At 38.9% G+C, this 15,332-nt stretch overlaps 1 protein-coding gene across 1 annotated transcript in view; it reads right to left on the bottom strand.

Annotated features, from left to right (window-relative positions):
* Positions 1 to 14,971, bottom strand: part of itgbl1 (integrin, beta-like 1) — a 34,111-nt gene extending 19,140 nt beyond the window's left edge. Inside the window, exons 1-2 of the mRNA XM_077580219.1 lie at positions 14,819 to 14,971; positions 12,673 to 12,875 (exon numbers count right to left, since the gene is read on the bottom strand). Of these exons, the coding sequence (XP_077436345.1) occupies positions 12,673 to 12,875; positions 14,819 to 14,910 (295 nt within the window). The 5' untranslated portion in view covers positions 14,911 to 14,971. The remainder of the gene's footprint in view (positions 1 to 12,672; positions 12,876 to 14,818) is intronic.
* Positions 14,972 to 15,332: the final 361 nt, after the last annotated feature.

Genomic DNA, 15,332 nt, shown 5'->3' with positions numbered 1-15,332 from the left:
TGGGAAAATCTGCGTCTTCCGTTTCAGAAAGGGAGGTAACTGAAAACAGAGGAAACGAGGTAAGCTCTCGGTCAGTTACCATAGCAAAATTGTTCATGAATCAAACCTGGTCAGGTTTTTCACAATGAACCTCGAGGTTTTCTCTGTCCCCGCCTCCTTTCTGACACACACGACATTTCATTTCCTCATTTATAAATTCCGCTGCGGCGAGTTTTTGCGTAAATACGCCTATAGTCTATAGCTTAAAGTCCACTTTTGTCACGAACATGGTATGTCCTTTTGACAATGACCCTATTGATGAAGGTGCCGCTATATTGCGCAGGGAATTAAATATTCGTTGCGAGATTGTTATCAGACCGCGCATAGATATACTGGCATTTTTCGACACTTTTCTTTTTGAGCGGTACTGTTTCCCATTACAGTCCATCATTTTCATACACAACTTAATCCGTCCTTACATTTGCAACATTACCGGCGCCGTAGTCATGCGCTCACATCACAGCATATATTGTGTGTTGCCCTCCGTTTTTGTCTTATAACTGTTTGAATATTGTTTTTATATTTCATCTTAAGTCAAATGCGCTTCTTGCAGCTAAATGAAATTAATTAAAGAGCTCCAATTCAACAGTTTCCCCTGTAATATTATTGTGATTGCAAAGGACTACATTTAAATTTACGCATTGACCAAAGCAGCAACGTTCAGCTGCACCGGTGTTGCACTTTTTTTTCTTCTAAAGACATGTTCAAATTTGCCATATGATCAAATTAAGATTTTCAGTTGAGAGGGGTAAAAAACAACAGCAACAACTATTCTTCCTTGTTGCCATGGTGACTCGACAAATCGGGGCTTCATTTATGTGTTTTTTTTTTAGCATAGTGGCAACGCCAGGTGAAACTACTCTGTGTTGATATAACTACCTCAAATTATCTGTCTTGGAACCAAAAACGCAGAGTTTTCTCTCTCAGGGTATGTCAACTCGCTGTTCAGGGTTAGTCTCGGTGTTTGTTGAACATGCTTTGTGAAATGGACCCCAGGGTTTGACATTAATGGTGGCTCAACTGGGCCAGCACAAATGTCATGAATAAAAATAATGACATTAACACGTTCTTGCTTTTTTAATATTTAATATTCGAACGTTTTACTTTTATCCATTTAAATTTACCAATCATCAATTATCTTTTTACTGCCTTGTGCACATCCTTTTGTGCATCAGGTTAATCATTCCATAAGGAATGTCTTGAACAAGATATAAACACCAGGGGAAAAAATCTACACATTGCCACCTTCACAGCTATTTCAATAGCGTCGGGCCGAATCCTTGTACCACCACAACAATCAGTTTTCAGGAGATTCCAAAAATGGAGACTGAGACAAAAACGGCATGTTTGTTCAACCATTAACATTGTATTGTCAAAGTGACCAAGTCATTTTCAACACTTTAGATTGGCCAATAATTTGTTCACAAGTGGACTGACCAATAGTAAAGATTTATGAAAAAATTAGAAATTTACCAAAATGGGTCTTATAAGGTTTTAGCCCAACAATAGCAATTTGATTTTATAAAAGAGGGTTATTGTTATTTTATTTATTTGTTTATTTTTAATGCAGCTGCCTTGATTGGCCTCATTCATTGGACTTGCTGCGTGTTATGTATTCCTGTGCATTTTGGCTACCGGGACTAGATGCTACACTATTTCACCCACAGGTACTCGAACCTCCATTAATCGATTTTTCCAGTCTTGGTGGATGGTATGTCAAATGTTAATTATTCAGTTAAACTGCTAAAAGTAATATTAATAGTATTAATAATAATGAAAAAAATATGCTACTTATATTTTCTTAAATGATTAGATAATAAAGACACTAAATATGAAATGATAATTGAAACTTATTGTATTATATCTTGCATAAAGAGGTCCAGTGCCTGTTCTGGCAGGGCCACTACAATATGTCTCATGTGGCTACCCCTCAAAAAGGCATAATGTTGGACCCCGCAGGCGGAATCCCCCGAGACCGACCAGGCAGTGTATTATAAATGTTGCTCTGTTTGCATTTGGAGGCAAGGGGCCCTGCGCATCACACTCAATCATCCTCCCGATTCATTCATCATGTAAATGCAGTGTCCTTTTCAAGGGCTGTCCATCAGTCATTAGCAGATTCGTCCCCCATCTATCCTCATTATCGTGGCGTGCACCTTTGAGAATCTGACAAATGAAAGTAGAGCCCTAAGCAGTTCAATATAAGCATGAAAATTTGCATTTGTACATATAACCACTGACACGTGTCGAGAGTGAGCAATTATTTGATCCCATTGACCAGTAGTTTTCAACAGGGACTCTTCAACAGGTAAACATTACATTGCTGATATTAACAGACTGATTTAAATGAAAAATTACTGTGAAGAACAAACCTTATCTGATAAGACTTTCTTATATACTATTTTAGAAGTGGATGCATTTTGCCAACTCTTTTTGTCCTTTCTTCGTCCTTTCCTTTCTTTTCTGTATGGGGAATCATACCCAGATCGCAAAGGAAATAGCATTTTTCATTCTCTCATTTTTCTTTGTAGGAAAATTCAGTCATTCGGGAATTATTCGTGGCCGTGGGTCAATACTTTATTCAATCACTGGAGCTCAGAGTAAAATTAAATTATACATACCCCTTTTGAATTGCCTACATTGTATACTTTTGCTAATGTGTATGGTTCAAGTGTATGTGTTCATTTCCTCATTCAACATATCCAATCTGCTTTGCCTGCACGATCTGTGAGGTGCATGCACCATCTTTGATTGCTTAGGACACAATTTGTAGGCGATGTCTACATAATCTGTGGTGTGCATTCGTAAAGAGATTGTAAATATCTCTGAAAGATATATGCAATTCTTTGATATTGTGTTCATGGATGGATGGATGATGGCTGGATGGATGGATGATGGATGGATAGATAGATAGATAGATAGATAGATAGATAGATAGATAGATAGATAGATAGATAGATAGATAGATAGATAGATATTTTTCATCAAAATTCTATACAAATGTGAGCGCACACATTGTTGTATGATAATAACCTTTACAGTATGTACATTTGTTTACTTTACATGAGAAGTTAATTATCAACAACTAATAGAACAAGATAAAAAGTGAAATTACAAAGAAAGGTCGATTTAATATCATGAAAAGTATCAAAACGATGATATGTAAGTGTTGCACTTGATTTATTAAATATATAATCTTTTTACAAATTCAAACTATATTTTTTGTCCTAGTGTTATTGCCATAGTTATCAATCAATGATGGCTGACCTATTGAGCAGTTGAGCTGGAGAATGGAGATCGTACAGGGAAGCAGATTGTGTCTCAGATTGTGCCTTGGCAGATATAACAAGCCGAGAAGCCAAATTAGATTAAAATGTGCCGTACTTAATTTGTGAGATTGTTTGAAAGTGGCTTCAACCTTGTGTGTGGTGTGTGGATTTGTTTGTCCTCAACCAGCAGTCTCCCATAAACGGGAGGGTGGCGACTACTTTATCTCCTTGAGAGATTGTGTGTGGAAACATTTGTGTCTTGTTCACACTTTATTGTTCCCAGTAATTCACTCTGTCTTTGAGATGTCGCTTCCCACGCTTTTACACACACACACACAAGGTTATCCAGCCAATCAGGTTTTAAGCAAACCCTGGATACAACCAATTGGGGCCAGAGGTGCTTCTACTAACTGGTGATGTACTGTTACTAATCAAGGAGAGGACGGTGACTCATGCAATCTAACTTAATGACAAAAAATAACTTAAGAAGAATGGCACCCAGAACAGTGCCAGACCTCTATAAAAGTTGAACAATACTAATGTAATGCATGCAACATTATAATATAATTTAATGTAGGATCCATTATAGCGAAATACTAGCTCCTCCTAACACGAGAACACACATGACGTCACACCCACAGGCAGAAGACGGGAAATTTGAACCCGAATCTAGTCGGAAAACTATTGGCCAGACGCTTGTACGAGTACCAATTGCTAAGACTTTAATCTGCTAATTAGAAGACATTTGGCTCATAAATGGTCAAATAAAAAGGCTATTATAAAGATATTTTTGGCAAAATCCTACATAGGGCAGCTTTAATCAAATACTGTATTGCTTTCAATTGACTACATGTTTATTGAAATTAAATTCGATTTTTTTTCTTCTAAATTTGTCTTTGACTATAATTTCATAAATAAAGAACGCATCTGTCGAGGAAGGACGTATCTGTACTCGCTCCTGCAAGATTAACTGAACGAGGAGTGTGCAGACTTAAATCTGGGATTGATATGAATTAATGACCTTCATAATCAATGTACGTATATGACTGATGCGTATAGTAAGAATCGATGGGGACGGGTTACTAATAAGCAATGGCTTCTACCCGTGAGCCCTTCTTTCGGATGTCAGTGTTGCAAATGATATGATGTGATTGATGTAACCTGTAATAATGTGTCCGAAAAGGGAAAAAATGAATGAAACAAATATATATATAAACGAGAAAGGAAAGTGAAGACTTCTGCCAAGGTGGTAGACAAAACAAACAAAAGAAAAAAATAGTAGATCCCGTATTTATTCGGTTGTTAATTAGTATGCCACATCCTGTTTCATAGAGAATGAGAACAAACCTGTTGTTACCCTTGAACCTCATCAAAACTTAATAGTTTCTTCTTTGGCTTTTGTGAAGCACCTTTACAACTATCAGACTAACTAGCTAACTGCATTTTATCCTCCTATGTCAACATAACTGCTGTGAAAAAGCATTTGGCCGTTCAATCATTTTGCATAATACTGTACTGAAAATATTACATATCCACTTAATTTGTTCGATCACACATTTCTGTGACTAATTATCTCTCTTCACCTCAACTTGTGAGTGTGAGAGTGTGAGAGGAAGTCATTGCGTGCTGACAAGGAACTAAAAAAAACTCCAACAGCAAACACCCATATTTGTAAGTACCACCCTATAAAAGACGCACTCTCCTTTTGGCTTTTTATGTTTGAAAACAGACAGGATGTTCTGGTACTTGTCTCAGCAGCGGGAAGTGTTAGTGGCTTGAAGACTTGAGTGGCGTTTTTTTTTTTTTCTTCTCCTAGCAGCCCACACTGGAATCATTAGGTGACTCACCGCATAACGAATGGCTCACTTGCACTTTCTGAAGTAAAAACATATGAATATAAAATATGTGTTTGAAGTAATAGAACAACTCATGTACTAGCTCTAAATAACAAAGAAACAATATAGAGTTGTACTCATTAAGGTTTGTTCAATATTTAGTTTCAGCAACATCAATTTACTTACTCTGCGTTCCACGAGTTTTTATGGAACCTTTTAGTCCCAGGGACTATAGGAGCGCGGACTCTGTATCGGTCCGTCGTGGTGAAGATGGAGCAGAAAGGCAAAGCTCGCAATTTACCGGTTGATCTACGTTCTTACCCTCACCTATGGTCGCGAGCTGTGGGTCGTGACCGAAAGAACAAGATCCCAGATACAAGCGACTGAAGTGAGTTTCCTCCACAGGGAGTCCAGGCTCTCCCTGAGAGATAGGGTGAGAAGCTCGGTTATCCGGGAGGGACTCAAAGTCGAGCCGCTGCTACTCCGCGTTGAAAGGAGCCAGTTGAGGTGGCTCGGCCATCTTGATCGGATGCCTCCTAGTTGTCTCCCTGGAGAGGTGTTCTGAGCATGTCCCACCGGCAGGAAGCCCGGTGTCGACCCAGGACACGCTGGAGAGACTATGTCTATTGACTGGCCAGGGAGCCTGCCAGAGGAGCTGGTTGAAGTGGCTGGGGAAGAGGGAAGTCTGTGCTCCCCTTCTAAAGTTGCTGCCCCCGCAACCTGACCCCGGATAAGTGATAGGAAATGGATGAATGAACTATAGGAGCATTTGCACTGCAGGAACTTTCCCCCTGGACAAACTTTTGGAGGGTTTTTAGGGTACTTAGCTGGGCCAAAAGAGGACCCAGCTAGGGGTTGGTCCTTTAGAGAAGTCTGCAGTGTTGTGTCGGGAAATGCAGCTCAATATTAAATTCAGTGCTGCAGAGCCCGCCTCAAAGGTTCTAGACATCTTTTGTACAACCCCTGCCTCCTTTTCAGGATTTTCTTTTGGTCGTCTCGTGGAAATGTCCTGTGTTTGAAACATGTTACTCACAGACTATTTGGGGTTTCTTGAGGGCCACCAGAGGTCTGTAGACCACACGTTGAAAAACATAGCCAAATGATGGTTCATGGTGGCAAATTATTTCATCGTTTGACATCGTATTGCAAAACGCAACTGCAGTTATGTAATTCTTGTACTGCAGGAAGCATTTGATGTGTACTGCTGCTGACACACTGCCCTTTGAGTTCGATCCTCGCTCGCTCTTGGCAGTAAGGCCTGGAATCTCAGGGGCTCCAGCCAGAAAAAGAGCAGAGGTTGCAACAGCGAGCATTGTTCTGGATCGGAGACCCGTTTGGCTCAGTCTCAGAGGAACTGTACCACTGTACCTCAACCAAGTGTGAGGCCAGAGGTTATGTTTTGATTGCTGTGAGTTAGCATGGATGACGGTAAATTACATAAACTATTTTTGTGAAACTTTTGACTGTTGAGACATAGACCAAGGAAGAACCAAGTTCCTGTCAGTGCCTGATTACAGGGCTGGAGTCCTGCAGGTTTTGGATGTTGATCATATATGAGCTGCGTTGGAACAGGGAAACATCCAAAACCTGCAGGACTCCGGCCCTCGAGGACCGAGTTTGCCCACCCCTGTTCTATGCAGAACTCAATGGTGGAAATAATGAGCTCTATTTTCATGATCGGTGAAATTCCGCAGTCTAACTGTGCGGAGGCAAATGTTGTTACTGCAATTTCGCAGCCAGCATATTTTAAAAAGTGGTGGTTTGTGAGTTGTGGGCGTGAACACAGCCAACTTCCTTCGCCACCAGCCAAAGCGGCTGCTCTCATTCCCTTTAAACTAGTGATAACTGCTGGCATCTTAAATATATCCACGAACCTGATGTATCTATCCCCACTCCCAATGCCCACTTTGCTGCATATATGTCCGCAGAGCTCAGAATCTGTCTATCTGTACCCTCAACCAAATTCATCAATATCACTTTAGACTACCTGCACCATTATTTAGAAGTGGTTCAAGCAGGCATATTCTTTAGACTGACTTTTTGCCACCAAATTGTCATTCGGCTTAGCGTCCCTTCAAGGTTCTCGTTATACTGCAATGACCAACTTGGCTCAAAACGGTCTATAAATTGGCAAACTGAAAACAAGCCTTGCTCCTGCATAGAAGTCAGGATACGCCAGCATTTCTGCATGTGCCGTCTACGCAAAGCAAGCCCATAGCATTTAAAAAAAAAAAAGTATTCTTTGGAAAGGCATGGCTAAACTGCAGCAAGTCCGGCACCTGATGCAGTGTTCGTCGCGGTGACCACTGGAGAGCGCCTTGTTGTCAGCTGTGAGTGCATACACATATAGGGAAAATGGGGGAAGCGCAAGAATAGGAAAATAATATAAGAAGGGAGAGGAACTTGATAGCCAGCATGTGTACTATGGCTTGTTGTCGCAGCATTGAAATTCTCTGCGAATACCCTGTGTGATATATTAAAGCCACCAGAGGCTTTAAGCGGATGTTTTTGCAGATCAAACATATAGTTATGTATCATTAAGAAGCAAAACAAAGTAGCATCCATTTTTCCAGGTCATAGTAGAGCTATTTGATTGGTGACAGTTGAGTGGGGCGTGAATTCTGTGTTTAATGGACACGCCCACAGAATTTTTAGAGTCTCTACTGAGTGCTACTCTAGCCATTGTCAAATTAATACAATTTCAAAATACATACACACGCACACACACATATACTGTATCTATATACTCTATGTATCCACAAACCCAATTCTAATTGGGACATTGTGTAAAGCATAAATAAAAACAATACAGTACAATGATTTACCAATCATGTTCAACCTATCTGATGTTCAACTTATATTCAACTGATTACACTGTTAAGACAAGAAGTTCAAACTGATAAACTTTATTGTTTTTAGCAAATAATCATGAACTCAGAATTTTATGGCTGTGGTGGCAAAAACTGGTTGCAAAAAAACTGAAAAAGTTGAGGAATGGTCATCAAACACCTGTTTAGAATATCCCACAGGTAAACAGGCCAATTGGGAGCATGTGGATGCCATGATTGGGTATAAAAGGGACTTCCCTGGCTTGGGTAACTTATACATCTGTGAAGGCACCATTAATACTGAAAGGTACATACAGGTTTTGGAGAAACATATGCTGCCATCCAAACAACGTCTTTTGGATGGATGCCTCAATGCCAAACCCCATTATGCACGTTACAACATCCTGGCTTTGTGGTGTGGGTACTAGATTGGCCTGCCTGCAGTCCAGACCTGTCTCCCATTGAAAATGTGTTTAAAAAAAAAGAAAAAAAGAAAGGGAAAAAAAGAAGAAAAAAAAGAAAACGTGTGGCACATTATGAAGCTTAAAATACGACAACAGAGACTCCGGACTGTTGAACAACTGAAGCTGTACATCAGACAAGAATGGGAAAGAATTTCACCTACAAAGCTTCAACAATTAGTTTCCTCAGTTTCCAAATGTATATTGAATGTTGTTGAGAGAAAAGGTGATGTAACACAGTGGTTAACTGTCGCAGCTGTTTTGGAACATGTTACAGCCATAAAATTCTAAGTTAATGATTATTTGCTAAAAAACAAACAAACATAAAGTTTATCAGTTTGAACATTATATCTTGTCTTTGTAGTGCATTCAATTAAATATACGATAGGTTGAACATGATTTGCAAATCATTGTATTCTGTTTTTATTTGTTTAGCACAACGTTGCAACTTCAGCGGAATTGGGTTTGTATACTCTTTATACAGTATTTTCCTTTTTTTTTTTCCAGGAGAGCTCAGTATTGTTCATTCGATTTGACATCATCATTGCTCTCCTTTTTAAAAAAAAAAAAAGTTTTTTTTTCTCTTTTTTTCTTTCTTTTTTTTTAAAATATATATACATATATATACATATACACATATATATATATATATATATATATATATATATATATATATATATATATATATATATATATATATTTTTTTTTTGTATGTGGGTGAGCATGTGCATGTGCGTGCGTGCGTGTGCGTGCGTGCGTGTGCGTGCGTGTGTGTATTCATCAGTTCACCTAAAGCCCATTAAAAAAAAAATCCCATACTAATAATATAATATAATAATAAATTGCCAAATGCAGAAACATCAATGTAAGTTATCACGATGTAGTGGCTCTCGCTAGCCGGCTTTTCTAAATAAAGTAAGATGTCATCGGCATATAGATTAATTTTATGTTCTGTTACCCCAGAGTGAATTCCTTGAATCCTTCTTTCCTGGCGTATGGCTAATGCAAGTGGCTCAATAAATATTGCAAATAATAAAGGGGATAGTGGGCATCCCTATCTTGTGCCTCTCTGTAAAGTAAAGCTCTGAGATATAATCCCATTAGTAGTAACTGTAGCTTTAGGAGAGCTTTATACAGTATATTCCTAACACAATAATCTCCTCATCATGGAGATTCAAAGTTGAAGAGAGTAGGAAAGACTTCACGTGGCTATTCAGTGAGCAAGAGGGAGGGGGAGATTTTTTTTTTTTAAGGCAGTGCCACGTTGAGCCTGTGCACCACACGTTATTACAAAAAGATGTTAAATCGCCCCAGTTTCTCTGGTTTGTTCTTAGGTTACCGTGATGAATTTGTAAACAATTTTTGTACAACTGACTTGGGAGAAAAACTGTTCAAGTTCTAAGGAGATGTAAAGATAAAGAGAGGAAGGAGGGGAAAAAAACAAGAATACGACAAGACGTCTTTGCACATTTGGTGAGCAGATGTTGATCAAGGCTACCATAATGTTGCTCTGCCGGTGCATGTTGTCATGAGAACTTGGTCGAATTTTGTACACTAAGTAAGAAACAGGGTCAAACTGTCACATCATAGAACTTTTATGTTTTATGATATATTTATGTAAAGGCAATGTTTAAGTAGCATTAAATATTGAAGCCAATGTTAAAAATTATGTTAACGAACACCACCAATACCAAGATGTAAAAACTAAAAGGCTTCTCCCAACTCAGCGCCTCTTAAGCATACCCATAAATAGACAATTGACAACGGCCATGACCCTAAACATTTTTGTCTGGGTGGGCTATGGATGCTCCCACATTGGTGGATGCCCAGGACCCACCCTCTACACGCCCTTAATCCTAACCACTTAGTTGTTTAAAATGTTAAACCCAAGTTGTTTATATTCGGATATTTATGCTTTTCTTCTACCAGTAAATTATCTCATAATGGAATGCATGGCATCTTATCAGGGAACACACCCTAGCAAAACTGGAAAAAAAAACTTTGTGCGATCTCACTGAAATTGTCTGCTCTCAGACTTTTATTTATTTTACACTGTTTACTGTACATCTAAATCCATCCATACAATATCTTTACCACTTGTCAACATTAGGATAATTGTCTTCTTGCCCACAGATAAAATGAAAAGACACCAACAAACATTCTGACTCCATGGTGAAAGGAAACATTTCCCAAGGGTGAATTCCCGTTCAAGACAAAAAGGAAGCAAAACACACACACACAATGAATTAAAAAAAATGAAAAAAATAATAATAAAAGAGGATTATGCCTGCAGTCCTGTAAAAACATCATGTGATTATTATTATTTTTTGCTAGGAATAAAATGCCAAAGAAACCCTAGTATATATTCATCTTTCTAATCAGCCCGAAATGGAACATGGCTATTTTTGCATGTGAATGAATGCCATACAGTATACATTTCTATTATACCTCCTTCATCTCTGCTTTTACATTATAACAAAAAATACCCCCAAGCACTAGTCTAAAGAAACAGGATAGTATGGAGTTGAGACTGAAAGCAATGAAATGAACAAAAGCTCTGCCTTTGATGGTACACTACACTCAACATCCTGAAGAGAATAACCAATCTTAGAGAGCATTATGGAAAATTCGGCTATCAGATTTAGTCAACAGACAAGGAGGTTGGCTCTGTTCCATTCAATACGCTTTGATAATATTTATGCTGGTCTGCTATGTGGTACTGTGGATCCCCTATTGCCAGATCCTTTGCATGTCAGTGTGTTTTGGTGCGTCAAGGTGTGAAACACCATCCCTCCTCAGATGCCAAGCAGCGCGACGGTGAGTGAAAGCCCATTATCAGAGGCCGAAAAGTCGGGCCTCATCGTTCCAGACTGCTGAACCATAATGAGCTCCTCGCAGCAGCCATGTTGTCTGCCCAAATAAATCACTCGCAAAGCCATCACGTGCAACCACAGCCTGAGCCTCTATTCATATCTCTATTACTGTAGACCTGCTTCCCGTAATGCAACTGCACAAATTTGACCATTCAAACCTGACATCTGGATACAGGCAATTGCACACATATACAGTATAATAAACATATACAGCGAAATACCATGCATCTCACCCAGTTACTGTCCCAGAAATGCTAGAAAAATGCTGCAACTAGTTAAAACTGCACAATAGTACATCCATCCATCTGCTATACCATTTTATGGTTTCATGTGCAGTTGGAGCCTAACCCAGCTGACTTTGGCTCAACAGTAAGCCACATAACACATAAAGACTGACAACCACTCACACTGTTACTAAGTGGGAAATGAAAACCCAGTGCCTGCACCGAAATCAGATGAGTGAACCACTGACTGAATGGTCAGTGACTCCATAATGCATGTGGTCACAAAAGCACAATTGTGCAATGTTTGCACTGTGCCACACTAGTATTGATTGCAACGTGTGTGGCCAATGACAATTATGTGGCGTAATGCACTGAATAGGATTTAAACATACACACATTGGATTCCTATTGGTAAACCTGCGGTGCCCTGCGATTGGCTGGCGACCCTGCCCCTCGCCCCAAAACAGCTGGAATTCTCTACAGCATGCCTGCATTAGTTATTGAGGATAAGCGGTTCGGAGAATGAATGTGTTTGGTCTCTTTCTAGTGATTCAGAGTGGGAATGGTAGGCCCTCTCTAATATTTGTAACATGTTGTGACTATCGCTATGAACCTTAAAGTATCCAGCTAAATTTAACAAAAAATATTATAATAAGTTCACATTGTGTATAGAAGCAAACAGTATTTTCATGTCTAGAAAATACATACACAGTGTATACCTATATATACTTTATACGTTCGGCTTGTTGACAAACCGGCTGAATCTCGGTTATATCCGCAAATATAAATGAACGTTTTTTTGTTGAGATCTAGCTCACATAATTCAACATGCATTTTTGATTGGCTGTTACATCTGGAACGTTGTGACACCAGCCATTAAGTTGTGATTTAAATTTTGAATTGCAGCAAAACTCGTGGTCAATGGTACGCCACTCATGGAAAAACTTTTACAGGTCAGGACCCCACACAGTCAAGTAAAAGGCCTAAAGTCAGCCTCGGTGAACCAGGAAGCAGCCTGCCAACTAACAAGTACAGACTACAAACACAAAGAAATAGTTTTATACTTTTTGTCTTTTTGACACCTTTAGTGAATATCATCTGCTCATGTTGCATATTGTCATGTCATCCACTTTGTGTACGCACCATTACAAATTTTTTCATTGTGTGTGGCACAGACCCAGTCATGGCACTCGCAGCGAGGCCCATAGAATTTCTCTGGATCTGAAGTCTGGCACACGCACACACCGCAGTCGCACTTGCCCCTCCCGCTGCAGATGTTGCCATCGGGCGTCCGACAGCGACGCAGGGAAGACTCAGAGGAGAGTCGGCACACGCCAGTCACCTGGCTAACAAAAAACAAAGAAGAGAAAGGGTCATCATTTCAATCTTGAAAAGAAGAAAGATATGCAGCTACTGTATGTGAACCACTGCACTGCCAGCACATCACATGCTATTTAGTCAGGTGATTCTTTCCCATACCAGTGAAAGTAAACCACTTAACTGCCAGTGACAAGGGATTGAGGTCAGGGGAATCTACCCCACAGCAGTATAACAAGTCAGCTATGTTAAGCACTACACTACACACAACCAAAAATTGACCTTATGCAAGTCCTGCCAACAACAGCCAGAAAAAGGCAAACCATGAAGACCACTACACTACTGTAACCCAGGGTTGAGGTCATGAGTATCTTTCCCACACCAGCTACATGAATGTCAGCTAAGTAAATCACTATACTGTACTGTCAATGACAACAAATCAAGTCATCTGTACCATACCAGCTACACAAATATATGCAAATCATTACTCTGCCACTGACTTAGGTTGAGGTCATAGAAATCTATCCAATGTCACGAGCATGCAAGCCAACAATGTGAACCGCTATACTAACAGTCACCTGAAGTTGAGGTCACAGGTTTCAAGTTATTCCATACCAAACTTGCACAAGTGTGCCTTTGCAGACCTTTGTGTAGGAGGACAAAAAAAAGGTCATTCCCCACCACATTAAAAGAATACAGTTGTCTTGTTAAAATACTGAATTAAGATTCTGAACAATCTACACCTTGAATGATTAACTAATCTGCCTGTCTTTTCGAGTTATTCGCCTTTGGATGTCACAGGCAGCCAACATTGTAATTAACAGGCTTTGTTCTCCTTCAGTTGCCAAGACTACACATCCATCCACTTCACTTTTGTTTTTAGCAGAGCAGGACCTTCATTAATGAATGATTCACACCCACTGTAGCTCTCATGTTGTTATACTTGTTTATAAAAAAATAAAAATAAAAAGTGGAGAAATCAATTGAAAGCCGCTGCTGCTTCCTGTGGTTAATGCGTGTGTGGGTTTGCCAAGAAATGCAACAGTATTGAACAACACAACACCTAGATGACGCAAATTATGAAGTTTGGCCTCAAATCAGTAAACCATTCAGCATGAAAAAGCCTAAAGCATTAGGTGCATCTTTATAACCTTAATGAGATTAATCACAGAACGAAACATATTGTTCAAATATTTATTAATTAATATTTTTGACTGATTTTACAAACAGTCACGCTATAAACGTTGTTAATGACAGTGACATGAATGGTGGTAGAACACACATGGTTCAGTCTAGTTTGTGGGTGCAAAATGATTGCATGAATAAATATAGATGACAAATTACAAAAAATATTGATATGATTACTATTTATTTTAGTTTTTATAAGTAAATTGTATTTGTTGAACTCAAATCATTGGAATACATTTCAACAAAATACAACCCAACAAGTGAAATGACTGTGTTAAATTTGAATTTTTGTCATTAAGGAACGCAATTAAATGTAAAATACTATTTAAGTTGATAAATAAAATGTGTTTTCATTTAAGTGGGAAAAAAATTCATTCACTGAGTCTAATAATATGTTAATGTGGAAACATGTCTGAAATTAACTGAGATATTTTTTTTTAATTCTGCTCCTTTAGATAATAATGATAATAATAATAATAATAATAATAATAATAATAATAATAATAATAATAATAATAATAATAATAATAATAATAATAATAAAGTTGCTAACAAAGACTTGCTCCACTTTTAAAATGAAGACTCAAAAATTTAAAAACACAACAAAAAGTTCAAGTGCAAACAGCATCTTTGCAGGCTCTTCAACATTGCTACGCTGCACGGTGCCTTGTCTTTGTCAGCAAATTCTGCACCTCCTTTCCCCTCAGTACCCTCAACTCATCCCAACATAAACATGAGAATTTTATTTTTTCCATGTGGAATATGAAGTTATGCGGAAACTCACCTCACAGACTGTAGCAATGTGTCCTCCACACTAGAGAGCAGAATTAAAATCAGCGGCACTAGCATGGGCTGCACCCGAACTTCAGTGTGCATGTTTAGATCCCACAGTTAACCTGAAGTTAAAGTAGCTCGAAGGAATTTTCCCACTCTCCCTTCGCTGACAGTTGCAGGAAGAAGAAGAAAATAGGAGGGGAGAGAAACCGAACAGTGGAGAAAAAAAGCAGCAGGCTGGCCTGATCTCTTCTCTTACAAGTGCCTTTCATTAGTTGTGACTCTCAGGCGCAGTCCTGGCCAAGAGTTCTACGGGGAAACCTGCCAAACTGAAAAGTTCACTCACCAGTTTAAGAATGTAATGAGAAGCAGACTGTTATTACTTTTTTTTGTTTCACTTTTTCCCTCCTCTTTCTTTTTCCAGATGATCCTTTTCATGGACTCGGGATCTGCCACCAGTATTTGCTTCACATGGAAGATAGAAGGAAATATATACTGTAAGGCACAAAGACACTTTATTGGAT

This window comes from Vanacampus margaritifer, chromosome 11 (genome assembly GCF_051991255.1).
Source record: "Vanacampus margaritifer isolate UIUO_Vmar chromosome 11, RoL_Vmar_1.0, whole genome shotgun sequence".
NCBI classification, from domain to species: Eukaryota; Metazoa; Chordata; class Actinopteri; order Syngnathiformes; family Syngnathidae; genus Vanacampus; species Vanacampus margaritifer.
Note: the sequence above shows the minus strand (reverse complement) of the source record. Positions and strands in the feature narration are given on the sequence as shown.